Genomic DNA, 27,641 nt, shown 5'->3' with positions numbered 1-27,641 from the left:
ATACCTCCTTATATTTAATTTTTTTTAAGATTTTTATTTATTTATTTGACAGAGAGAAATTACAAGTACACTGAGAGGCAGGGAGAAAGAGAGAGAAGAAAGCAGGCTCCCTGCTGAGCAGAGAGCCTGATGCGGGACTCAATCCCAGGACCCTGAGATCATGACCTGAGCCGAAGGCAGCGGCTTAACCCACTGAGCCACCCAGGCGCCCCTAATTTTTTAAATTTTTAAGAACTTCTTAGTAGAAAAGTGATTTTACAAAACACTTTTGGAATCTGGATCCTACAATTTTAACCATCTGCAAAAACACAGCCCCCCAAAAAGGACTAGCAAATGACCGCAACTATCTCCCCACTTTTCTGAAAACATGATTCGTTCATTTATTCATTCAAAATGCACTGACTGACCACAGATTATGAGACATTCTCTTTGGTACAGGGATGGGAAGTAAAAAAAAAAAAAAAATTGGCAGTTACTTCCAGGTAAATAAGTAAATAAACACAAATGGAGCAGAGTATGGTTTGTATAGTAACACAAAAAGCAGAGGGTACAGGGTGTGAAAGGTTGGAAGAGCAGCAAATAGACCAGATGATGAAGAAAGAAGAGGGCTATGTTTGCGTTGTGTTTTAAAGCAAAAATAAGAGTTCACTGGATGAAGAGGAGTAAGGCTACTTGGAAAGAGAGAAGCAGACGCCAGGCAGAGACTTGAGGGGCTGGATGTGTTAGTGGAGTGTACGTGGCCTTAAGAATAAAATCAGAGAGCGCCTGGGTGGCTCAGTGGGTTATGCCTCTGCCTTCAGCTCAGGTCATGATCTCAGGGTCCTGGGATGGAGGCCCACATCGGGCTCTCTGCTCGGCAGGGAGCCTGCTTTCCCCCTCGCTCTCTACCTCTCTGCCTACTTGTGATCACTCTCTGTGTCAAATAAATAAAATCTTTAAAAAAAAAAAAAGAATAAAATCAGAGATGCAGAAGTGATATAATTAAGGCCAGATAATTTATGCTGAAAGAGCTTAAATTTTGCCCCAAAACTATGCAGATCTGTTCAAAGATATTTACGCAAGAAAGATGTAATAAGATTTATGTTTTAGAAAGTGTGCTTTTTCTAAAAGAGAAAGCACAGATGCGAGGTAAGAAAATCATAGCAACTTAGGGCGGAAAATCAGTTGAGAACTGTTAGTTATAGAAGCACCTTAAGAAAACATTTCACCAGAACTCTGAAAGGACAAAGGAATTCTGAATATTATAAATTAACACTTACTAGTAATGATAAGACCTAAGAAGACCAGGAAATCATAATTTTTGAGTTTTCATCCAATATTGATTTTTTTTAAAAACCCCTAACAAAATACTATCAGTATTTGTATTTTTCACACTATGAAGAATTCTTTTATGTGACTTTCATTTATATTGTATTTTTATTCCATGTTATTAAAAACACACCCTATTTCTAAAGTACCAAATAGTTTCTTGTCATCAGAACTTTAGCCGCATTGCTCTCGGTGGAATTGGACTCACCTTATCATTTTAAAAATTAAACAAACAAAATACAGATCTTAAAGCTAAGCAAAAAAATTTTTTTTTCAAGAGTATTTCCATGTCTGAAAATGTACTTCCTTTCCTACTGTCACTTACAATTGGACCACCAAAACAAATCGTATCAATCACTTTTACTTCTGTAGTCTCTCTCTGCTCAAAATCTATACTGCAACCTCCTGTGAAGGGCTATCAGCTGAAGGAATTTATTTTTGAGGTCTTAAAGTGAAAAACTGCATCAATAATTCTTCTGCTAACATTTCACATTTTCACTCTTTCTGCCAGGTGGCAGTGAAAATGGTTTGAAAAGACGGTGTTTTAGCGGATGGCACCAATGGGAGGGAGCAAGGAGAGAGGTGGTAGTTTATCAATACGGCAAGGTAGCACAAAGTGTGCTCCACGTAAAATGGATTTTCTATGATGACTCTCATTAAACATAAAAAAACCATGATTGGGTCCTCAAGATGACAATTCCAAACACACATTTAAACCCAATGTGCATTAAAGAGGTTGAGTTATAAACTCCAGAAGAATAGAAATGGCAATTCTTGTACGCATTTTCCAAGAGAGAAGACTATAAAATACATATTTATATCTTCTCTAAAACCCAAAAGTGGTAGACAAATGTTTTGTGGTTGTGATATAATAACATAGTTGCTTAATCAGTTAAGTGATTATACCTTATTGTTACAGCTATCACAGGAAATGAGATGAAGAAAACAGTGGTAGGATTCAGTGTTCGATGGATACTTACAAGTTAAAAACAATAGCTTTATAAGAAAAGCGTGTTGTGTGATTTCCAGGAAAGTGGACCCAAATACGAAAAGGTCAATTGAGATTAGAGGTCTGGTATTGTTCCCTTGAAACGGCATTTTTGAGAATTTAAATACAATGCACAGTAAATTGGATTTGATTTCTGCTAAATTATGCTTTGATACTGTATTCAGTCCAAGCTGGCTTCAATCAAAGTCAGGCTACAGCTCCGTTATGCTAATGCCCGCTGGTGGAAGTGAGTGGGTGTTATGGAAATCAGATGGCTGAACATGAGTAGGAAGCATAGGCCATGCGTGAGGTGGGCTTGGAGAGGAGGGGATGGGGAGACCTAAAGGTTAATCACATCATGTTCCGAGTTGTTTTTACAGGAAAATATGACTTTCTATGGCAGACATGAACATGGAGATCGTCATGCGGCAGTTGCATATATTAATATGTGACAGGATGGTTACAGGCATACTCAGTACATCTTTCTTCGGGTATAATTATTGCCTGAGTGAGGAAACTTCTTGTTCAGTAATAAACATTTGGAACTTTATATCTTAAGCAAGTAGAAAATATTTATTTTGCTCTTTAATATTTTTGCTTGTTACATTCTAATATAGTCTATAAGCACATTTGAAAAGCACACTCATTTACCATATGTTTGGGTTAAAGATATGCTGAGTCACAAACTGCTTAATACAAGGACAATAATTAACATTAACTGTGTGTTCATTCAATGCCAGGCAGTGAATGGTGTTAAACCATTCACAGGCATTATCTCATTTAATACTCAAAGAACCTTATGTATTAACTACTACCATTATGCATTATGATATCATTATGTATTAACTACTTATGTATTAACTACTACAATTATGATGATCATCAAGCCAAAGCTTACAAAGGGCATACAAGTTTTTAAAGATTAATGTACTAGGTCAGAGGATAGGTTTGACTTATGGTCCATCGAATGTCATAGTTGGACCTCTTAAACATTGAGCTTTTAGATTAATTCAGTTGACTTCCAACCATGATCTGATTAAAATTTGCCCTCTCTCGTACCAGATAGAAAGGTAAGAATCATATGCTATGATTTCCAATATGGCATAAGGATGTTAAAATCATAACAATACGTTACTCCTGAATAATTGCTTTGGTTATTAAAGTAGCACAAAACCTATGGTCTTGCTTTCTCTGTAGCCCTGAAAATACAATCTTTCTCAAGTATATTTATTTCAAGTCATTCTTTATTCAAAAACCTAGAGTGCTTGTTCCCCTCAGTGTAGCATTTGGCTACACTGGCTGGCGATTTTACCATCCTGACACTCACTCATCCCCAGACCAGCTCTGGTATTTCAGCAGAACAGTCTACTTTTAACCACTTGCACGGGTATTGGCTTGTTCCCGAGGTTCACCCATCTCTTTATCTATTATTCTTTTATCCAACTTGTTTGACAATGATTAGCCTGAGCAGACTCTATGTTCTACTTTCTAGTGTTTCTTCCACTTTAAAGTACCTGCTTTTGCTTGCATTGCCTTTTAGTCTCTATTCTTGCCCCTGCCTAGCTGTCTTGCTTCCTCAGTGCAGTTGTAACTTCCTACTGGAATGGGGGGCTACCATCTGCATTGAAATGCAATCTTTATTTGGCCTGAAAAAGCCCCACATAGTGAGTGTTAAATGAATGTCTTGAATTAGGAAATTTAAAAAAAAAAAAAAAAAGTTCTTGATCTAGAGCAAATACTCAATGTCTTTTCCATTTTATCATACTGGAAGGATATGACACATTCCTACCAGAGACAGTGACTCACTATTGTAGCAGTTTGGGTGGAGAGATGCCAAGAAAATACATTGTTTGAAAACAATCTCCCAACTGATTCTGAAATGTCCTTCTGTAGAGAATGCCCCTGCACCATATTGGAAACTTCCGACACAAAGACTACAAATGAGTAGGCACCATCCCAGAGTGGGTGTTGACAACAACAACATAGAAAAATAGAAGAATTACGTAACAACCAATTCTAGACTTTCCTGAAAAGACAGGCTTACTCCCACCAAAAATAAAAAGTGAGAAGTCATTTCATTAAAATGCAGTATACAGTGGGAATAAGAGATGAATGCTTACTTAGTTTATCATGAACAGACTAACTTCTAATTGATAAATGATTGTTTCTTCAACTTACCTAATTCTATTTGATTTTTACTATTTAACACTTCATTTGACTTCAAAAGAATTTCTGTTAATAATATTGGAAATGCATAATGTCATAAAATATTTAATTTGAAGCTTATTAACACATAATTCGTCTTAGAGGAAGCAGCGCATATAAAAGGAAAACATAATTTAGGGATATAGGATTTAAAATAATCACTTTTATAAACTCTGTTTAATCACATTTAATTCATTTGTCATTATTTTCAAGGAATACAAGTAATCAAATTACTAAATTACCTACCTTTCCAGCTCACCTCTTTCTTAATGAGTTTATGGCACTAACTCTTCTAGATGAGTGCTATGCCTTCTTTCTCAGCCAGCACCTTACTTTTAGCTAATATTAAAAATTCCATGGTAAAATTCCAACATCTATACCTTTTCTTCTAATAATAATGTAGTAATTATCTATCTATATATATGCTTCTTCAATAATCTAATGTCTCTTTATAAGTGTAAATATATATAAATTTATCTATATATTTGCTTCCTGAATGTCAGTATGAAAAAGTAAAAGTACCAAATGGCATACTGCTTTCATAAATATGAAAAGTAAAGTAAATGTTCAAGGACAATAGAATGGTTACAAAGAATCACAGTTCTTATATTCTTCATCCATTTAGACTTTCCATTCTACTCTACCTATGAAACATCTCCAGTGTACAAATTGCTTTCAGACTTGTATGAATAAAGACATGTTGCAATTATGCAGCTATTTTAGAACTACTTTCATGGAATTTATTGATTGTGGGAAGACTACTTTTTGAGGGTTCACATAATAGCTAGAACTCAAAAAGTAATGCATGATTATTCAAAATCTAAAGATTAAATTAAGTCATGGAGTTGGTCAAATGAATGCTACAGTGTGACTATAAAATAATGAAAGTGGCCTTCTAAATTGTCATATACAGTAAGCAATTCCAAGGAGTATCAAAAGTACTGAGCTTTAGTAGTAAATATGACACACACACACACAAGTATGCATGTTTGATAATCCTGGTAAAAATCATTTTTTTAAATTTATATTTATACTTCTCCCTGAAAAGGAACAATGCAAACATCAAAATGAAACATTTCTATGATTATCTAGAGTGCACAGAATGCCTTTGAAAAGAATAAATTAATTTGGTTCAAAATATCTTGAATTTTGGGGTTTTTATAGGCAAGCATATAATAACAGTGTTATAATAAACAGCTATATGCACATAACTATTTGTATTTGGTCTTAATTGTTTTTTAAAGACAATTTAAAGACATCACTGGAAAACATCATAGTAGCAAAATTTATGTTAGAAATGAATTCAGGTGTTGCTTGGTTGGTTGGTTGGTTGTTTTAACCAACCACAAACATTTACTGGTTTCATTTTGTGCTAGGGTCTGAGGGTACTAAGATCTCTGTCCCTGGAACTCACTGGCTACAGAGGAAACTCATATGAAGACAATCAAGTATGACACAATATGAGGAATATGGTGAGGGTGTAATACAGGATGTCCTACCATTATGACAATAACTTGACTCAGTCTGTCTCCAACAATTGAGGAAAGCATGGAGAAAGGAGGAGAGAGAGAAAGAGAGAAAGAGACAGGTTGAATTGTTCCTTTGAAATTAAGTAGATAAGGAAGGGAAAGTGGGAATTTGTTCTTCACAGAGGGAAAAAATGCATGCATTAGGACAGAGATGTGAGTTTCTCAGACTGCAACAGCTCTCACCCTAACTAGCCTGTGTCACCACCTTTGGCAATCCAGATCAGTCTGTCAAGCTAAAGGATTATGTTGGTGGAACCATGAATTTTTTTCTTGTAAATAATCTTTATTGGCTTTAGCCTCTGATGATAGTAAATAGTTCTATGTTGCAATAAATGTAATAGTTAATTCCTAGAGTAACTAAGTTGGGTACGTTTAAGATAATTTTAAACCTTATTATATTCCAGTGTACTAAAATAGATTTCATTTTGATTATAGGTAAATATGGGAACCCCTGCAGCTGTAGGAAATCATTCTGAGATTCAACATGCAAATTTCATAGACATACCAAATTCTATAAAATTTGTAAATTGAGAATGCCTAGAAAAATCTGACAGTTTTAAACAAATTCTGAATTGTCAAGCACATTTCATATATCATTCTGTCCATTATCAACAGTAAGACTACTATTCTTGCTTTCCTGACTGACTAAATACTAAAATACTGAGGACAAAATAAAATTTTATTTTCTCTAAGGGACTGTTCATTCTCAAAAACAAAACAAAACAACAACAACAACAACAAAAAAAACCCAAACTATTAACGTAAAAGCTAATGAATTATTAAATAAAGCAATGTTTAGATTATAGTTTTAAACGACCTCATTTTTCACCAACAGAAAGAGAACAGTTGAAAGAGTAGTGAAGAAAATTCTATCTAGATCCTAACCTGGGAAAACTAGACTTTTCCATATTGTGGATAGAAGGGGCTGTAAATATGGGGGTGTGGAGAGGATTCTTCAAGTAAATGGTGAGACAAGACATCCATTTTCACTCACTTAACCTGTCAACGTGCCAGAACTGTCATGTCAGCACTCCAGCTAAACCACGAAGGCTGATCACATCCCATTATCTCATTTTTTTTAGAAAAAGATTGCATGAAGATGCCAATCAGAAAAAAAGAAAAAAAAAAAAGAAAAAAAAACTTGCAACCAAGAAACAAATGTACTGATGCTGAAGGGCTGCTTAGTTAACGGAATTTTAATATGCAACTGCAATGTTTCTTAATAACATTAATTACACGCTTAGTAAGGCACCATCCTAACTCATTAGTGCCTTCTTTTTGTTGTATTTTATCTCCTCCTAGCAGAATGGAGACTATGTGATTGGCCTGCTACCATTAATGTTGCTTCATCTTTTTATAGCACTATTTAAAGCTGCTTGCATAAACATTTTCTAGGCAAGTATTACCTATGTATGCATATGTGTGTATCAGTTAATTGCACCACCATTTGGCTTGCCCCTACCACTTGTAAGTGTTATGCTAGACCTAGAGGCAACAGAACGATAAATGCAACAATGTATTTACTAACAAAGAGTTAACAGTTTTTCAGGACAGATGAAAATAATATCCCTAATAAATCTGGAAAGCATTGCTTGCCATAAGAGACTTTAAAAGGCATTCAGATATATTTTAACTCAAAATTTAATTTAACTTGGTAGCTTATATATTTTTAATGAATCTAATTATGAGCTATTCCCTTGAGTGACATTTAATATGTTTAAATAAGTAGAGTCATAATTCAACTGTCATGCATATAATTTTTAGGTGTAATGTATATCATAATATCTATTTTATAGTACATAGAAATACACACAAATATATATAGGTATCATGATATCTGTCAAATTACAAATTAGCATAACATGTAAATGAAAATTTTCACTTTCTTAGAAGGTGTGATTAAAATATGCTTGCTATTTCTTTCTGGTAGTAGCCAGTCAAATCTCTTAACACTAATCTCCTAATACTGTTTCAGTCCAGAGTATTTATATTATTTTGATATTTATAGTACTTTAATTTTAATTATTAAGTTAAATTAAATTATTAAATTAACATATTTAGTGTTTATTCTTATTTTAATAAACTCTAAAATTAATGAGTATTTAAGATTTTTAATACTTAGGTTAAGATAATGGAGTAAAGGCTTATTGTTCTACTTTCCTTTATTTATTACAAGAGAAATTAATAATTTAGATAAACTACATAGCTCAAAAACACAAGTGGTGAAGTACTTCTGTCAAACATAGTCAAGTCTTGAGAAAATGAGTAAGCATGGTAAATACCAACTAGCCTCTATCCACAATCTTCTATCAATACCAATTTCACAAAAACTATCTGCTAACAATGCGAAAGCCCATCCCATGGTCCTTTGATGAGAAAAAGAAAAAATTTAGTCAAGAAGGAGACGTGGACAATATGAGAAATGACTGTAGAAAACCAGCTAAAATGCAGAAGTTGAGCAGAAGGTACTGAAAGAAAGGAAAAGCCAAGCCTAATGTGAGAGGCAAAATTGCAGGGTGGCCTCCACAGCCTTCACTTCCTGGAGACACTCCCATGATTATGTGATATCTCATGACAAAAGGAATTTTGCCTATGTAATTAAGGTTACTAATCAGTTGACCCTTAGAATAATCAGATGGGCCTAACCTAATTAAATGAGACATTTCCATCCGGAAATTTTCTCTAGCTGATAGCAGAATGAGTCAACAGACTACTGCTGAAGTTGAAGGTTGTGATGGCCATGTGCAAAGGCCGGCAAGTGACCTGGGACCCACTACTGGTAGCCAACAAACAAGGACATGGGGATTCTAATCCTATAGCTCACAAAGAACTCAGTTTTTGTTGTTGTTGTTGTTGTTGTTTTTAAGAGACGATGACTCCAGTTAGGTCCTTTTTTTTTTTTTTTTTAAAGATCTTTTATTTGTTTATTTGACAGAGAGAGAGAGAAGGTACACAAACAGCAGGAGCTGCAGGCAGAGGGAAAAGGAGAAGCAGGCTCCCGGCTGAGCAGGAAGCCTGATGTGGGGCTCAGTCCCAGGACCCCACAGTCATGACCTGAAGGCAGATGCTTAACCGACTGAGCCACCCAGGTGCCCTCAAAGAACTTAATTCTGTCAATAAAAAACTGAATGAATTTTGAAGTGGATTCTTCTGGACAGTTTTCCAGAAAAGAGCTCAGCCTGATCAAAACCTTGCTTTTGTCCTGTGAAGTGCTAGGCAAAGGACTCAGGTGAGTCTGTTTGGACTTTTTATCTATAGAACTGTGGCCTAATAAACAGGGTGCTAATGAAGTTGCTCAATTTGTGGCAATTTGTTACACAGCAGTAGAAAACTAATACATCTAAAAACCACCTTGATTATGAAGCAGGGCTTATGAAAAAAAATGAAGAGGGAATCTCATAAGGACTACAGAAAGTTTCTAACTTAAAGAGATCTGCTGTTTACCATCCAGGTCACTAGCATATTGAGAAGAAATAAAAACTTTTTTGATAAACTATTCAAGATAACATCCACAGAGGCTGCTGAATGATCCTGGTACTTCCCATTTGCTCTTCTCCAAACATGCAAACTCTCATCTTTAGCAGTAAACTGAATGACTAATAATCAGGTAGGGCCTAAAAACAGGATATATGTAAAATAAAATAAAACAAACTACCCATTAACTGTTTAATTATTGACAGAAAGAATACAATCAATTAGTCAAAGAAAGAAAGATAATCTTGAGCTTCAAAGAATTACCTAAGGAAACACAGAAGTACTTTAAACTAAATAGTAGTCCATAGTCTAAATGACATTACATGCAACAGGGCCTCTCTTTTTCAAAAGAATCAAACTTAAAAAAAAAAAAAAAAACCAAGACCCTCAAAATGTAATAAAAGAGCTCAAAGGTAACTAGAGATGAAAACTAATATATTTAAGATTAGCAAGGAAATGATGAAAAGAGAAAATAAAATTAAATAAACAAAATGTATTTTAAAAATATATTTCAAAAACAAAAAATGATATTCACAATTGAAAAAGTTAGGGAGATTATTTAAGCACTAAGAAATCAGACAATATGAAATAAAAATGATACTTCAAATTTATTATACAGAAGTTAATAAATATGGAATTAAGACAAAGCAAAGCCACATAACTCATGGGAGACAGAAAAAGTGAGACAGAAAAAGATAGTCAAAGATAAGAGAGAAGAAAACACTTGAAACAGAGTAAATTCAAGCATGAATCTGCAGATTCAAGGGGCTTGTGTCCTGGGGATATTAGTCACAGCATGATCAGGACCAAGATATAATCTAGCAAGGTTCCAGAAGAAGGGACTACATTGGTCTTCAAATCATTAAAAGGAATCAGCCTAAGATAAAAATATTCCATAAACCTCAGACTTCACTACAGTACCATCCAATACTGAAACAATCCAACATTTTCACCAAGGTCTGAGAAAAAAAAATACGACTCAAGAATTTTATAGCTATCCTTTACTTTAGAGGCAGTGAACAGACATTGTTGAACACACAGGTCCTTGCAGAAGCATCAAGTCAGTGACTAAAACCAGGCAAGCTTGGGAAGTAGCCCATACTTGTTCTTCACTTTAAGAATTAGCATTAGATTAAGATATTTTAAATGTTTCACATTATGGAAATTCTGTTAGAACGTACAAGACAAAACAGAATGCATTTTTTTAAGCTACTATTTAATCAAAACATATGGAGCAATGAAAAACGTGATGCTTAATAAAAATTAAATGGGACTCTGCATAAGGTAGCTAATGAGCACCAGGTGCAGGAAACATTAAGTGCTTGTAGGAGGGAGATGATTACCTCAGGTCATGGGGTAACTGCTTGTCCAAAGAAGAAAGTCTGCAAGGAATAAAATTAGAGGTTTCCTTCTAAGACACACTCAGGACGCCTTTTGCAGAAAAGAGGATCTTGACATGAAAGGATTCATATATAATACCTACATGTTTTCTGATTAAGAAAAAGAAAGCCTGGAATATTTCCAATATTAAGTTAAATTATATACAGCACATAAAGTTTTCCAGATTTCAAGGTGGGAGGGAGGGTGTTGGTGTCAGAAAGATCAGTTGTGTTATTCTGTATGTAATGTCTGCTTTATAATTTGCCTCGGATGACTTTTTCAAATACTCATTTTTTATTGGACCCCTTGGTGGTCTCAATAATGTGTTTTAGAGCCCCTTAAAACAAAACTACACTTTAGGTCAAAATGGAACTTTCTATAATGAGGATATGTTTAATTTTTGTGTTTAAGCAGTGAGAAGATTGGAAAAGAACAATGTCCCCATAGATTTTTGTTTAGAATACTGGCTGCTTCTTAAAAATAATAATTAAAAATGGGAATTTTGCCTCAAACATATATATTTCTCAATACCTACAAACTCTTGTGTGGCCAGTTATATTCTTTCATCCAAAGGAAACATACCTTTGAGTCACTAACTAAGGAAATAGGTAGAAGATTCCCTAAGTTGTGTATTGTCAGTTTGTTTTGATATTTTAAACAAGTTTTTACCTGATGCCCACAGCTTTTAGCTTCCATACGGGAGGCAGTCAGCATCTAGCATATGGTCTACATGATAGAAAACAGAGCAGGGCTCAGCTTCACTCCTAAGGCAGCTGGTAGATTTGACAGTTCTCTTCCAATTACTCATCATGTTTTGAATTGCTGTAGGAAAAAATGTGTTGCCCATCTCCAAAATAGATGTTCTTTTTTATTTTTAAGCTTGGGAAGGGCTTCCAAGAGAAAAATAAGACAGATGGGTATAGGAAGCAAGATATGTATTCCATTTTCTGCTGTCAGTTCCCTTATCAGAACGTATCAGAAGAGTTTTCCAAATAAATGAATATTTCAGCATTCTTAGTTAACTCTGTCCTAGGATGTACTTTTGCTTCTCATACAAAGAATGACTTTGGAATAGTAAAAAGCCGAAGCCTCAGAAAGGGCTGACAGACTTTTAATAATCAAAGTGGCATTTGTCCTGAATTTTGTGGTAAGCAAATTATGGAAGTTGCATTAAAGGACTCCTTTTGAAACACTGACTTCGCCAATGGGCAAGTGAAATCTGGAGAACACTTTTCTCCATTGGCAAGTATGTAATTGTCTGCTTTCAGTGATATTTCCCCCACTGAAGATCCTGTAAGTCGAGAGTTTTTTCTGAAATCTCAAAAGGAGACCAAAAGGTGTTTATTCCAACTGCAAATTGCATAGTGTTGCCAATTATTTAATTCAAATGCAGGTCATAAGAGTTATCCATTTAGACAAAACTCGCAGTTTGGGGATTTATAATGATTTCTAAATGGGCTTTCCACAGGGACTACCAAGTTGTTGTGTTGGTTTTCTTAATCCTGTATGGAATGTAATGAATGAAACTATAGATATTCTGGAATTTGCATATATTTCTAATTTTCTTTCAAAAGCTTTACATAGGTATTATCCCTTCAATTTTCTCTAAATTTCAGGTATTCAGTACATATTTCTTCACCTAATCTATACTGGACTTCAAAGCTGGATTTTCTCCCCCTTTCTGTGATTTCTTCTTTGTGGAATACCCTATATGTTATTGCTAAGAACTTCAAAGTTGAAAAACTTGCATTTCAAACCACTAACAAATATTAATATTAATGTACTTTGCTAAGAGCTTCAAAGTTGAGAAACTTGTGTTTTAGTCAACTTACAATATTAATATTAATATAGTTTTCTACTATTTGACTACTATTTGACTACTTTATGATCTACTTGATTTGTATCTTCTGACCTTTTAAAAAAAGTTGGCATATCTATAGCTCCTGAATTAAAACTCATGTAAAAAGTTTATGCAAAGAAAAAGCAAGCTAATTTCCTCATTATCCATCTCATCTTTGGTGATCCAATAAAAGCATATCCAACATTCAGTTTCCAAAATTAATAGCAGTTGTCAAGTTTAAAGTATAGTTCTTCATATTTCTGAACATTGTCATAAGTCATTGGAGATAGATTTATGAAATGATGACTTTCTCAGAATAAAATACAATGTGTCAAGAAGCTATTCTTTAGTTCCAGTCCAATGGGAACTTAAGAAATCATTTAAAACAAGAATAAAAACAGAAATAACTTTGAAATACCTTGTAGGTGACAAGTATATCTCAATGCTACCTGTACATCACATTTGCTAATCAATGTTTATCTTTTTTGTTGTTGTTGTTATTTCTGTGTTTTAAATGTATTGGAAATTATGAACATACTATTTTCTGTCCTGGAAATTTGTGAGATAATATAAATCAAGTGGTCATGGTTTATTGGCATAAGGTTTCTATATGTAAAGATCTACAATTTAAAAGTCATTTTTCCTTTTAACTTGAAAAGTTATCTTATTATTTCCCATTCACTTCTTAATTTTAGATGTAGTACCATAGGTAGGTAAAGTTATCGTTAATAGGAATTTGTACAAATACTAAAAAATAAGGCTTAAAATGTAACCTATTCCACTATTTCCTAACATCCCCAACTGTAAAAAGCATGATCAATTTAATAATTGTGTTTAAAGAAAAAAATCACTGCATTTTACATTCAAATTAATTGTAAGCCATAACTGTGTTTCAAAAAATAAAAATAAAAAATAATATATGTCTCAGAAATTAAGAATATGTTAACCAATGTTGACATACAGAGTGTTTTCACATATATAAGCAATCTTGAGCTTATTTCATTCCTGCAACAGATTCGATAAGTCAATACTACTCTCTCCATTTTATAGATGAAGTAACCTAGGATCAGGGATATTAAACAATTATCAAAGGAAGTACTGCTCAGTAATAACAGATCAGAAGCTCAGATTGGGAAACCAAAGTTCTAATTTTCTGTATTTTCTATCTATGCAAGAATATACTACATAACAATAAGGTTTGTAAATGTTTCAACTAATGGGAAAAAAATGTTATGAATGGAACAATATATACCAAATGTCAACGTCAAGTCAGTGTATTAAGAGGGCTTTGGAAGTTAGATGGACTATTTATAAACCTTGTGTCAAATCAAATAACTTATTCAAGTATCTTTTGATATATTAAAAAAGCACTATAGTAAATTCATTCATCCATCCATCCATATGTCCATCCATCCATCCATCCATCCATCCATTTATGCATCCATCTGTTCATTTACTTATAACACAATTACCAAGATTTATTTTATTTAAACACATTTGTTGGTTGTTTAGGCTAAACTTTAAAAGAGATGCAGAAAGGTTATAAAATCAGTGAATTTGATAAGGTCTGACTTTCCAAATGTTTACAAATAATTACCCCTTAAATTACTGCAAATGCAAACTGTTAACTTCAATTTTGTACAGTCAATGAAGGATGAGAAATGTTAAAACCACACCAACTTTTCATGCCAAAGAACACAACTCATCCTTCTCTTTTCTTCTTAGTGTAAGCGTCTACTTAGAACAACTGGAAGCATTCTACCAAATTTTGTTTAAATAGGAAAACAGATAATAAGTATACAGCAGTTGAAAATGCCACTACAAAGCAAGGACTTGAAGCAGTTTAAAAATCAAAGAAGTGCATCAAGTTATCAAACCTTTTAATTTAGTTCCTAATCATTTAGCTTAATGAATATCAAGCATAACTATTAAATGATTTTATATATACAAGAAAAAAAGAATTATTATGTTTATGTCTTTAAGAAAAGTTAGCAGTTTCTAGTATTAAACATTCATATATTCTTTTCCATGAAAATCATTACCTATTCATTCTTACTCTCATAGGTCACTACAAAATGGCTTATCAAAGTGATGAAAAGATCCAGAACAACTTTCATGGAAGATCCTCCCGTAATATTTTAACATGGATGAATATATTTCATGCTATCAAATCCTACTATGCATGAGTTATGAAGCATTGTACAAAGCCATGCTAAATGGATAGAAGGATGGCTACTTACCAACAGGGCGAGCTGTAGACATTACAATGGTGTGGTGAGAACATAAAGAAGAAATTAAAAAAAAAAAAAGAAAAGAAAATTATCAGAATGCATGATGTGTAATGTTAACATTTAAGTATGGACAGTAGAGTGATCTCTAGTCTTATAATTCAAGTATGAACAGGATGTCTGAGTTTGACTAAAACTGAAAGTTATAATTCTAAGAAAATAATTATTTTCATTCCAGAATTAGCTCTTTGTGAATTGAGAGATAGTTTATGTAAAGTCATATTGTCATCACTTACTATATAGTTCTTATTTCAAAGTACTTTTTAAATACCCTCTATCACCCCAAAGTTAAGAACCTGATGAATATAACTATTCAAGTCACAGACTGGCAAATGTCATGTCAATAAAAGAAAGCCTCACTGTCTGATTTAAATAGCAATTGGATTTTAAGCATGGTTAGTCAGAACCATTACAAGGACTACAGAAAAGCCCCTGATGCTGCTTTTCAGCCAGTAATAAGTTAAGATCACATCACTTTTCATCTGTGGACAGGGTGGATGAAAATATAACAAATATGTTGGAACATCCTTAGAGATTTCAACTGAGTGGCTCCCTAACTACTGTTAAGCTTTTTTTTCTTTTTTTTTCTTTTCTCTTTTCTTCCTCTTTCATTTCTTTTCTTTCTTTCTTTCTTTCTTTCTTTTTTTTTTTTTTGGCAGAGGGCAGGAAACAATGAGTGACAAGTTGACCCTTGTTCACACTGAGAATGGCTTTCAAACTGCTGCTTCAACAAATTATTATCATATTTTTTATTATACCATAACTCAATCATTAAAATCAGGCTGGGCCTGTTATTGTGCACAGCAATTGTGAGAGACACACATGGGCTCAATAATACTTTCTTTAAAGAGAATAAAGCCAAATCAATTTAGATAGTAAACCACTTCATATAAAAGCAATGGACAAATATAAAACATATGGTGCCATTATTCAAGTGAAGAGGAAATACATTTAATAGCATTTGAATTATTATGAACTCTTATATTCAAAATATAAACTTACACAACAAACAAGTGTTTTGCCCACGTCCCCATGGATAAAGCTCTAGTGTGCATACAACATAACTCTAGAATTTAGGGTAGTTTTGTCTTCATGATGCCTCATTGGACACAATGAGATAGATACAGCCACTGCAACCATATTTATAGGCATCCATTCACTCAACCAATACATCATGATACTAGCTTTGTGCATTCTCTGAAACAATAAGGAGTTGCCTCTGTAGGAAATTCATGGTCTTATACTATTATTTACAATGAAAAGGGGGAGACTCAGATAATTCAATGAAGAATAAAGCAATCATAGCAGCAGGATGAAAATTCTAGCTCAGTGACCCTCTAGTGCATTCCACAGCCTATGAGGTATTTGCCATAGCAAGAGGAAAAAAAAATCAGAAAGTTGCCCAATCCACAGTTTCTTTCTTGGGGGCAGGTGTGCACAAACATAACAACCAAGAACAAGACAACAGACTAACATCATAAGGTTGTGCCTCATTCGAAAGATGTATCTCTTAATTTTGTTAACATTTGGTAGGAAAAAGAACTTTTCCTTTTGGTTTTGAATTTGCATTTTTCAGGTACCCTCTCAGGCTGAATCCCCAACATAATGTTTCCTTTAGAAACCAAAAGGCATTTTGAATCTATTGATATTAAAGAGAGAAAAAGAAGAAACCATGGCGAAAAATTGGGCTTAAAAATATAAAATATATTTCTACTTCACTTAGTGTAATTTTATTTAAAAGGAAAAAAAAAAGGTTTTATTGCCCTAAAAGCAAGATAGTTTTTTCCAATGAAGTCTTAATTTATGCAAAGCCAATCTGAATAACTGAAAATGCGAAAAATGTGTTTACAAATATACAGTTTGTGTTAACTCATTTTGGACCCATTTAAAAACGCTCTATTAGATCATGAATTATTTGACTAGAATATAAATGCTAGGAGGTCGACTGTTGTCTAGCATTATTTCTTTCTAATTTTATGTTTGTCAAGTCAGCAAAGGGAGCTACTTGCTGTTAAGTTTAATTTTATAATCTATTTTCACCTTATTTTAAAGTAGAAAACAACTAAGTAAATCTCTGTGCCAGATTTTGACTATAAAAGTCCTTTTCCTTTTCCCCAACTGGCCTTCATGATAAAATTTTAGCAGAAACATACCAATTAAACTTCTCGTTTCTGTTACATAGAAACATTTTATCTGGGGGGAAAAAAAAAAAAAAAACCTAGCAGGTGGATGTTTTCAAAATCAGCAAATTAAACTAAACTGTGTCCCTGCATTAAATGGATGAAAATGGATGTGGCCTCTTGTTCAGTTGACCCTGTTCTAATAAAACAATCCAGGGAAGGGCTAAACATTTCACGTATGTGCACAGAAAAATGAGCACAGAAAAAAAAATAAGTCGTAGATAATATGCTTTTTCTCCTGTTAACCTCTTAGCATGAGAAATTCCAACTGCTTTTCCTAATGATAAAAATATTTTTAAACAATATTTTACTCCACATTCTATTGTATCATGGAGATTTTCTTTAACCCTATTTTTGAGGTTTCAGTTTTAGATGAGTAATAAATACATACCACACAGATTAAACTCTCTAATCCATCTACAGGACACAGATTAGGGGAGAGACCATTTAAGGTTTGCTGATTTAAAAAAAATCCTATTAAAAACAAAAAAACTCTATTAGTTTTTTAAGTTAGCTAGAAACATCCATGTGAGAGGAGCATGCTTTGTTAAATGAAATGTTAAACCTGCAACTTTCAACAAATTATGAAAACAATTAGCTGGGAAATATCTCAAAGCAAACAGACCACTTCACGTCTCATTCATCCAAGCATTCAAGTATAAAAAGAACCCTGCTGCTTCTATAAACAAATAACTCCTCACATTTTTCTCACCATTTGTTTAGTCAGCAAATATTTTTTAAACGGAATATTTCTTGATGGGTTGTTTATTTTTTTTTTCCCTCACTCACTTCAGAAACAACAAATAAACAAGCTTTGGGGAAAATTTGGTCAGGTGAATTGTTTTCCTAAAGGGGTGCCTAGTAAATGAATACATACAAATATATAATCACCTACAGAGAATGTAGATTCAATGTAGTAATGTGGTTTACAAAGGTTATTGGATTCTGATACTATATAATCAGTCAGTGTATTTGATTGGTATATGATGACAGCTTTTGATGATCTGTTAACTCATGAGGAATGAAGATGCTTGTAAGCAACTAGCATGCGGATTTTGTCTAAATTTGTTTTGTATCTAAATTCCCGCTAGAAATGTCCGGATGGGGAAAAAAAATGGATTTTGTGGAATAAAAGTAGAGCAATTGAGAAGTGTGGAATCATCAATATTTTCCAAGTTGTCCAAAGTGTGTGTCTCCTAAGAGTTACCTGGGGAAAGACAGGTTTTGTTTTTTGGTTTTTTGTTCTACGATTTGGTGCTAAAATCATAGATCAGGAAAATAATGATGGCCCCCATGGAGGACCAACAGGAGAATCCCTGACACATTTCTCACCCATGCAAATTCCTCCAAAGCTTTTTGCCAATCACATGAAAACTCGGAGTAAAGCTGCACAAGGGTCGGAGGTGGGATTACACAGGGTGAGCTGTAACTGAGACGGGGTCAGAGCCCAGCGCTGACCTTCTCACAAAGGATGACAAGAGGAGGCATCTGTTAAGGTGCGGGAAGATAGGTGGGAAGACTGAGCAGAGGATGTGGTCACCTATCTCTGTCTGACGTTCTGTGAGTGTAAATGATGCCATGGGTGATGCCTATTGGGCGAGAATAAGTGTGGATGTCCACATGGTACCTCTTGGTACTTGGGACTCTATGATTTACTCCTGTGGATCAACGCTCACCACCAGGAAATCCGTTAATTCATTCTACCTCACTGTGGGGGTTAAGTAATGCTTTCTTTCACTTACAAGCAATTCCAGGGAGTCTATAAATGAATGTTATTCCATGAATGAAAAAGCGCATGACACCCAGAAAGTGAAAGTTATTACAGGAGCGACACTAACGATTTCAATTATTTAAGGCCAATGAACTTCACAAATCACTCTCTAAATCAGATTTTCTCATTGTGGGAGCTCATTTGTATCCATTTTTCACTTTGGAACTGGTGTTGGCTTTATTTATTTATTTTTTATTGTTGCTTTTTGGATGCTGAAATAGAAAAGGATTTCAAACTAGTACCCTCCTGGTATAAACTGACGAACTAGTAAACAGAAAGCAGAGTACCTTTAAAATTGTGACATTTCAAAGAAGTAAATACTTCAAAACTGTGGGTACATAAAAGACTGGTATAAATCTTTTCTATTCTTAAGATTTACTTTTAAACCATCTCAGCTATTACTTATTAAATAAAAAAATAATTCCCTCAAATAATCATCCCTCTGAACCCAAATTTGAAATCAATTTTATTTCAATTAATAATAGAAAGGACACAAAATCTAGGCATCATCATCATCATCATCATAATAATAATAATAATAAAAGAGTGTAAACTATTGTTTTGACTGCGAGTTCACTTACCAATTTAACCAAAAATTAGTCTCTGTTGATTCAATTGTATTTCACATCTTAAGCTTCTTACCTCGGACTGTGAGAGAAGCAGAGGCTTCTACTTTTCCAACCCGATTCTCAGCAATACACATATAGGTGCCTTCATCTGTACTCATGGCCTTTTTAATTCTCAGTGTGTAATCATCTTTGATGTCATACCTGTGTAGAAATGAACCGGTTTTATTAAATAACATATTAGATAAACTAAAATAACACTACATTTTCATCTTCATTTTCCTTTTTTGATTATCATATTTTAACTAAAACAAAACCCATGGGCATACATACATAACATTCAGCCACAAAGTGCGATCATTAGATTCAAGATGTTACTAAAAAGATCATGAATTTCATATTGGATCTCATTCAGCCTGATTACCAGCTACCCATATTTCATATATGTATTAACAACTCTTATTGCATCAAAACTATCAAAGGCATTATTAGTACTTGGACTTTTTTTTGGAGGCAGTTCTTACATAGTAAGTAAGGAATAGTGTATATTTCAGTTTCTAGGTGAGTTATATTTTACTATTTTGTAAGTTACACTGTACTTCAATCTTCAATATATGACTTACTTTTTGGGCATCTTGAATCTAGAGCTAAACTACATTAAAGGAAAAAAATTCTCTTATTTGTTGGCAAATTGACACAAATACATTGTTGAAGGAATTAAGAGGGGGCTGAGTTTTAAAAATTAGTAATATTAACTCTTACTGCACCAACCTGCCTGGGAGTGATTTCTGGACACCCTCAGCTCTTTCACATGCATTTATTTTCTCACTTCTACTTTTTTAACAAGTAGACGAAGACACTAGTTCATAAAAAGATTATAAAATTTTAACATGAATCTGTTGAAATACTTACATATAAGAATATGCTCTTATTAGATTCTCAGAGATTATAATTACACAAGCATAATAACAAAGCTATTATCTTTTTAATCTGATCTTTCCTCTTGATTTTCACTGAAAGTCTTTGTTATCTCACACACATACTTTTGTAATAACTTTTGATGGATCATATTGCCCGTCTCCCTCATACATATCATACAAATAAAGCTGTATTTTTAAAATATTGCTTTAATTGTTTCTATCTACTCACAACTAGCTGTGATTTCCTATTGCTTTCAGGACAAAGACAACATTTTAGGCTTACTGTGAAGATTACTATAATCAAATTTCTTCTACTTCTGGCTTTAGCTAAAAGATTAATAGCTTAAGTTTACTACAGAGTAAGACATAGACCTAATAATCGTTCCATTTGATAGAAGTTTACATGACAAAAAGCAATGTCTATGAACCAATCATGCCAACCAAACTTAGTTATTATACTCTATCCTCCAATTATGGTGGTTATTTTTCTGTCAGCACATTTTTCAGTTAAACTTCTGCTGATTTAAAAAATGTCATAAGCTGTTAGAAAAGCTTTCGCAAACCCTTGTTTGAAACCAACCATTACAACACTTGACAATGGTATTAACTGTCTCCTTGGAACTTACTGCTATACAATCATGGCGCGCTTGCTTACACTTTGTACCATTCGTCTCTTGATGAAGGCAGAGATCCTGCCTGCTTCACTCGCTGCTATAGCCTCAGTCCCTAACACTGAGCTTTCAACATCCAGTAGCATAACCGGGTGGTGAAGAGCAGACTGGAGCCAAATGGCCAGAGTTTCAGCCTTGGGCTCTACCTCCTCCAATCCATGTAAAAATGGACAGCATACTCAAACTCTATGGGTCCCAATTTCTTCATTAGCAAAATGGTGCAGATGGTAACACCTATTTCATGAATTGAGAGTGACCTTTCAAGGAGACATTACACAAAGTTCATAAAACTGGCACACAGAAAGTACAATGCATATTAGCTATTTTTTTATTAAATTGATTTATTTATTTTCAGAAAAACAGTATTCATTATGTTTTCACCACACCCAGTGCTCCATGCAATCCGTGCCCTCTATAATACCCATCACCTGCTACCCCGACCTCCCACCCCCCTGCCACTTCAAACCCCTCAGATTGTTTATCAGAGTCCATAGTCTCTCGTGATTCACCTCTCCTTCCAATTTACCCCAACTCCCTTCTCCTCTCTAACACCCCTTTTCCTCCATGATATTTGTTATGCTCCACAAATAAGTGAAACCATATGATAATTGACTCTCTCTGCTTGACTTATTTCACTCAGCATAATCTCTTCCAGTCCCGTCCATGTTGCTACAAAAGTTGGGTATTCATCCTTTCTGATGGAGGCGCATATTAGCTATTTTTATTGTAACTCATAGGATCTCAAGAAATATTGGTTGGATATATGATGAATATTTTTTTTTAAGATTTTTTTTTAAAGATTTTTATTTATCTATTTGATAGACAGAGAGAGATCCCAAGGAGGCAGAGAGGCAGGGGGAAGCAGGCTCCCCGCTGAGCAGAGAGCCCAATGTGGGGCTCGATCCCAGGACCCTGAGATCATGACCCGAGCTGAAGGCAGAGGCTTAAACCACTGAGCCACCCAGGAGCCCCTAAGATTTTTTATTTATTTATTTGACAGAGAGAGAGATCACAAGTAGGCAGAGAGAGACAGGCAGAGAGAGAGGGAGAAGCAGGTTCCCTGCTGAGCAGAGAGCCCAATGCGGAACATGACCCCAAGACCCTGAGATCATGACCTGAACCAAAGGCAGAGGCTTAACCCACTGAGCCACCCAGGCGCCCCTATGATCAATATCTTGTTTCTTACTGATATAAGGGTCAACCAAATCTAAATGGCTGCAAGTTTGCAAATTTGCCACATTTATCTATTAAGGTTTTTTTATGAGCTACATTTATAACTTAGGGCAAGGACGGGGCTGAAATGCATTAGAGAGTAATAGGGCATACAAACCTGCTCTGCTTAACTCAGCCAATTAAAAACGAGATAAAAAAAACGATTTTGATGACGGGCTCAGAAAAGTTGCTGGTGATATATTTACTGTCTAATAAAAACCGTATTTCCTACAGTTAGTCTATTTCCGCTGGACAAGCTTAGCTCTGAGATACAAGGATTGAATAATAATAATGTATTTTGTAGACATTTCTAATTCATCTCAAAAAAACGGGATTCTGGGGGCGCCTGGGTGGCTCAGTGGGTTAAGCCTCTGCTTTTGGCTCGGGTCATGATCCTAGGATTCTGGGATCGAGTCCCGCATTGGGCTCTCTGTTCAGCGGGAGCCTGCTTTCCTTCCATATTCTGCCTGCCTCTCTGCCTACTTGTGATCTCTGTCTGTCAAGTAAATTAAAAAAAAAACAAAAAACAAAAAACCAAAACTGGATTCTGGCTAGAGTTTGGTCATGGTTCTTGTTTAACTTGGTAAAGTCTGTTCAGAGCTCTCTGAATTTTTATCAAAAGCTAAAAGAGGGGAAGATAAACTTGAATGTCTACAAAGTCCTCTCTGGATCAAACACACATGAAAACATTATTCTGAGTTAAAAAAAAAAAAAAAAAAAGACACCCATGATTTCTGATTTGTCATTGAGGAAAAATTTTAAAAATTATGTTGCCTCACAGTTTAAACAAAAATTATGTTGCCTCACAGTTTAAACAAACAAACAGTTTAAACATGCATTGGCTCACAGCAACCTCAGAATAATTCTCTTGAGGGGTGCCTGAGTGGTTTAATCAGTTAAGCGTCTGCCTTCCGCTCAGGTCATGATCCCAGGATCCTGGGATGGAGTCCGACATCTGACTCCTCCATAAGCGATCAGCGAGGAGACTGCTTCTTCCTCCCCCTCCCCCTGCCTGCCTGCCACCCCTCTGCTTGTGCTCTGTCTCTTGCTATTGCTCTCTGTGTGTCAAATAAATAAATAAAATCTTAAAAAAAAAATTTCTCTTGAATCTGAAACTGTCATTTTACAGAAGAGGAAACTGACCCTTAGTTAAGTGAAATGATTTGCTCAAAGTCATTTTACTACTAAAGAGAAAAATCAGAATTCAAATCTTGAACTCTGATCTCAACCTGGCACTTTTTCCACTCTGTGTACATACCTCTTTCCTACAGTAAAATACTTTGTTGACATTTTTTTAAAGATTTTATTTATTTATTTATTTGAGAGAGTGCACAAACCTATGCACAAAGGCTGGGGAAGGGCAGAAAGAGAGGGGGAAGCAGACTGCCCGGTGAGCAGGGAGCCCCGATGCAGGGCTGGATCCCAGGACCCTGAGATCATAACCTGAGTCAATGGTAGACACTAAGCCTACTGAGTCACCCAGGTTCCCTGTTGAATTTTTAATTGTTAACTTGAGACATATATGCCACATTATCTGTATCAATTGGATAGAAATATAACTTTACATTCATCAAACATTTAGTTATACCTTCTGGCAAATTTAACCTCAGGTTAGATAAATTCATTATATAGGTAACAACATGGTAGATAAACAGAGTGAAAGCTATCTATGTCTTGCTTTAGTAGGTAAGAGTATTTACTTATAAATTACAGATGACATAATATTTGAACCTAAAATATGTCTGAAATCAGACTTGCTGAGTTCTCATTTCTTTGAGGTGTATTTAAGAAAGCCAAGAATAGGAATGGGAACACTGCATCGGTGTTTTAATTTTCTTTTGTTTTAAATTGGATTTTGCTTGTTTAAAACCAAGAGATACAAGAAATGGTGCACCGTACCCTGTGATTACAATTCTGTTTTCAAGGAAAAATGAAAAATGAAATACATCTTGGGAAGAATAAAATGAATTAATATTAGCTACTAATGAAAGAAACTACCTTTCAAAGATACCATGCCATTATAAGAAAATAGTGATAGAATATAGGGAATATATTTTTTTCTAACTATAGACAGGGTTTCAGAAATAGGTTATAAAATTCTGGATAAGAACAATGGTGTTATGGAGATTCTTGTAGAATATTCATAAAATTCCAACTTGGTGCAGAAAGTACGTATACCAGGTAATAGGCCCATTTACTGTAAAACAGGTAAGCTTTGGAGTAGGAAGAGGTTGGGAGTGATGATTTTTAACACTCTTTCCCTATATAGAGTGTTTCTTCACTGGAATTTGTCGATGCTCAGTAAATATTGTCTCATTTCCATTTACCTTTGAAAATCATTGATATCTGACAAAATTATAATGAAAATTTAATTATTTTAATTATTTTATTCAAGAAATCCTAACATTTAAGGAGATGTACATGTCTCTTACATGCCAGGCACTGCATTAAAATTGGGGAGACATGCCTTCAGATTTTGTTTATTGGGGCACCTGTGTGGCTCAGTGAGTTAAGGCTTCTCCCTTCAGCTCAGGTCATGATCCTGGGGTCCTGGGATCAAGCCCCACATCAGGTTCTCTGCTCCGCGGGGAGCCTGCTTCCTCCTCTCTCTCTGCTTGCCTCTCCACCTACTTGTGATCTCTGTCTGTCAAATAAATAAATAAAATCTTTTAAAAAAAAAGATTTTGTTTATTTACTGGACAGAGAAAGAGAGAGAGCTCAAGCATGGGGAGTGGCAGGCAGAGGCAGAGGGAGAAGCAGACCCCCACTGAGCAAGGAGCCCAATTCTGGTCTTGATCCCAGGGATGATGACCCTGATTCCAGGGATGATGCTTAACCTACTGAGCCACCCAGGTGCTCTAGGGAATATATGTCTTCATAAGGCTCCAAGCCCAGGGAAATAGTTCTCAACTGGAAGGGATGAGATATGACTCCACACAAAAGTCTATCAGAACTATCTCTAAGACCTTCTCCAGCTAACACCTACCTTTCCCCAGTCTAAGGTTTGATATGCACACATTTCCGAGGGCCCAGCTGTTTTATCACAATTAGAAATAATGGCTACAATACACTAGTCCTGATGGGTCCCATCACAAAGGGTTATTGTAATTTAAAACCAAACCAAACAACAACAGATTGGAAGACTTTCAGATATCCCAGGGTGTTCAGAATCTTTAAATTCTCATTTTTTTCACTGGAACTTTGCCTGAGGAAAGCTTGTAAATATTATCAGCAGTATGGATTTATATAAAATATTTTGAATATATATGAGATGACTGAATCTTTCCATCAAGAAAAACCCTTCTGCAACCATCCATCATCTTTTGAATCCTATGTGCCACAATCTATCAACCAGTTTTCCAACTTAATTCCTATGATGAGTGACCTCTTCCATTTTTGAACATCTCTGATCTCTATTAGAAGGTCTCCTATGGATGATAAAACAAAAAGACTTCTTCCAGAAGTTTCTACTAATCCATTACTTCTTGGGCCAATCAGAAAGATGTACTCTCTCTTGCATGACAGCCTTTTGTGTTTTGCATTTTTTATGAATTTTCTCATTTTTAGGTCAACTATCTCTAACCATAAACCATATAATGTGATAACAATTATATAATCTAAGGGTTACTGGGAGAATGAAGAGCATCAATACAAATTCACTGGTTTATATACCTGAAGACGATTAAGTGTTTCTACTATTTGAAACCATCCAATGATTTCTCCTTCAGTCACTCAGTATAAAACCTAGTTTTATGATCTTCAAGGTTTTAGATAATCTACTCCTCACCTACCTGTCCAAATTCATGTTCATCCTCTTCTAAGCACACGATCCTTCTTTTCTTTGTTTAACATAACTACCTAGTTACCATGTGTCTTTGTACTTCTGTTGTAACTTCATGGAATGCCCTTTTCTGTCTTCCATTGAGCTTTTTGACTTTTAAGATTATTTAAATATCTTGACTTTTAAGATTCTTGACTTTTAAGATTATTTAAATATCCTCTCAAAGATGTCTTTCCTGCTCATATACTGTGAAGAAGCTTTCTATCCACCAGTGACTTAAAAATTACTTTTATTTCTTTTTATTTTCATATCTTCTTGTTACTTTTACTATTTTTCTCTTTAAACCAACTTCTCTTTCAGGTTTTTAGTTTCCTTGTTTACTGTCTTTCCAAGAGCATGTGTGCTCCATGAGAACAAGTGCTAAGTCTCTCTTTTCCCAAACTATGTACCCCAAGTCCTATCAAACAGTCCCTGAGATCTTGAATATATATGTTCACTGAAGGTTTACTGAATGGATGATGGAACACCCAACAAATGCCTGAAATTCTTCTGTGGTTCTTTCACAGCAGGATTACTCGTTAAACAAATATATGTAGAATGGAAAGATCAACTAATTTGAAATATACTATTATACTCTATCAAGAAATATAGTAATACTGTTAGGTTTATACATCAACAGTTAGCTCTCAAACATTGGATAAATTAATATCAATATAATATTGTGAATGAAAGAACTCAAAATATTTAATATACAAATGCTACTAGAAAGACAAAATAAAGAAGTTAACAAATCTTTACCAGCAATCTAGACATCTGGTTTACAAGTGATCATTAATAAATGTCCCTCTGTAAATTAATAACTTGAGAAAATAATCTCCCTTCCTGCAACAGAATAAATGATGTGATTCTGAAAGAATATCTCAAATAAGGAGAAGAGGATGAGAAAACAGAGTTAAAGCTTTGTGTTTTGTGAAAGCTTTCAAATATGCTATCTCATTATTTTAGCAAGGCGGGTGATTTCTAATCATACGTCTTGTGAAAATAATGACAATAAAAAAATACATTCATGGTGTTCTCAAATAGACTCTTTAATTTATCCTAACAAAAATTCTGGTAGAGGGGCGCCTGGGTGGCTCAGTGGGTTAAGCTGCTGCCTTCGGCTCAGGTCATGATCCCAGGATCCTGGGATCAAGTCCCACATTGGGCTCTCTGCTCCCTCTCTCTCTCTGCCTGCCTCTTTGCCTACTTGTGATATCTCCCTGTCAAATAAATAAATAAAATCTTAAAAAAAAAATCTGGTAGATAAGGAGGTAAAATATTATTTATTCCATTTTAAAAATACAAAAAACTTAGACATACAAAGTTCAGCCTGCCTGAAGGCAAACCACACATCTTATTAATAAATATACTTTTATAAAATATAGAAATTGGTTATTCTAAGAACCTAACAGATTATAAATTCTGAGACACAATAAAGAATTGAAAAATTATTGAGTCTAGTTTAATGTTCAAAGTTTAAGTTTGGGAA

At 34.6% G+C, this 27,641-nt stretch overlaps 1 protein-coding gene across 1 annotated transcript in view; it reads right to left on the bottom strand.

Annotated features, from left to right (window-relative positions):
- Nucleotides 1-27,641, bottom strand: part of ROBO2 (roundabout guidance receptor 2) — a 594,514-nt gene that overhangs the window by 113,076 nt on the left and 453,797 nt on the right. The window contains 2 exon segments of the mRNA XM_082689522.1: nt 14,965-14,976; nt 19,606-19,733. Coding sequence (XP_082545648.1) covers nt 14,965-14,976; nt 19,606-19,733 — 140 coding nt within the window.

This window comes from Mustela nivalis (assembly GCF_964662115.1).
Source record: "Mustela nivalis genome assembly, chromosome: 1".
Lineage (NCBI taxonomy): Eukaryota > Metazoa > Chordata > Mammalia > Carnivora > Mustelidae > Mustela > Mustela nivalis.
The sequence above is the reverse complement of the archived record's forward strand: the minus strand, read 5'-3'. Positions and strand labels throughout refer to the sequence as shown.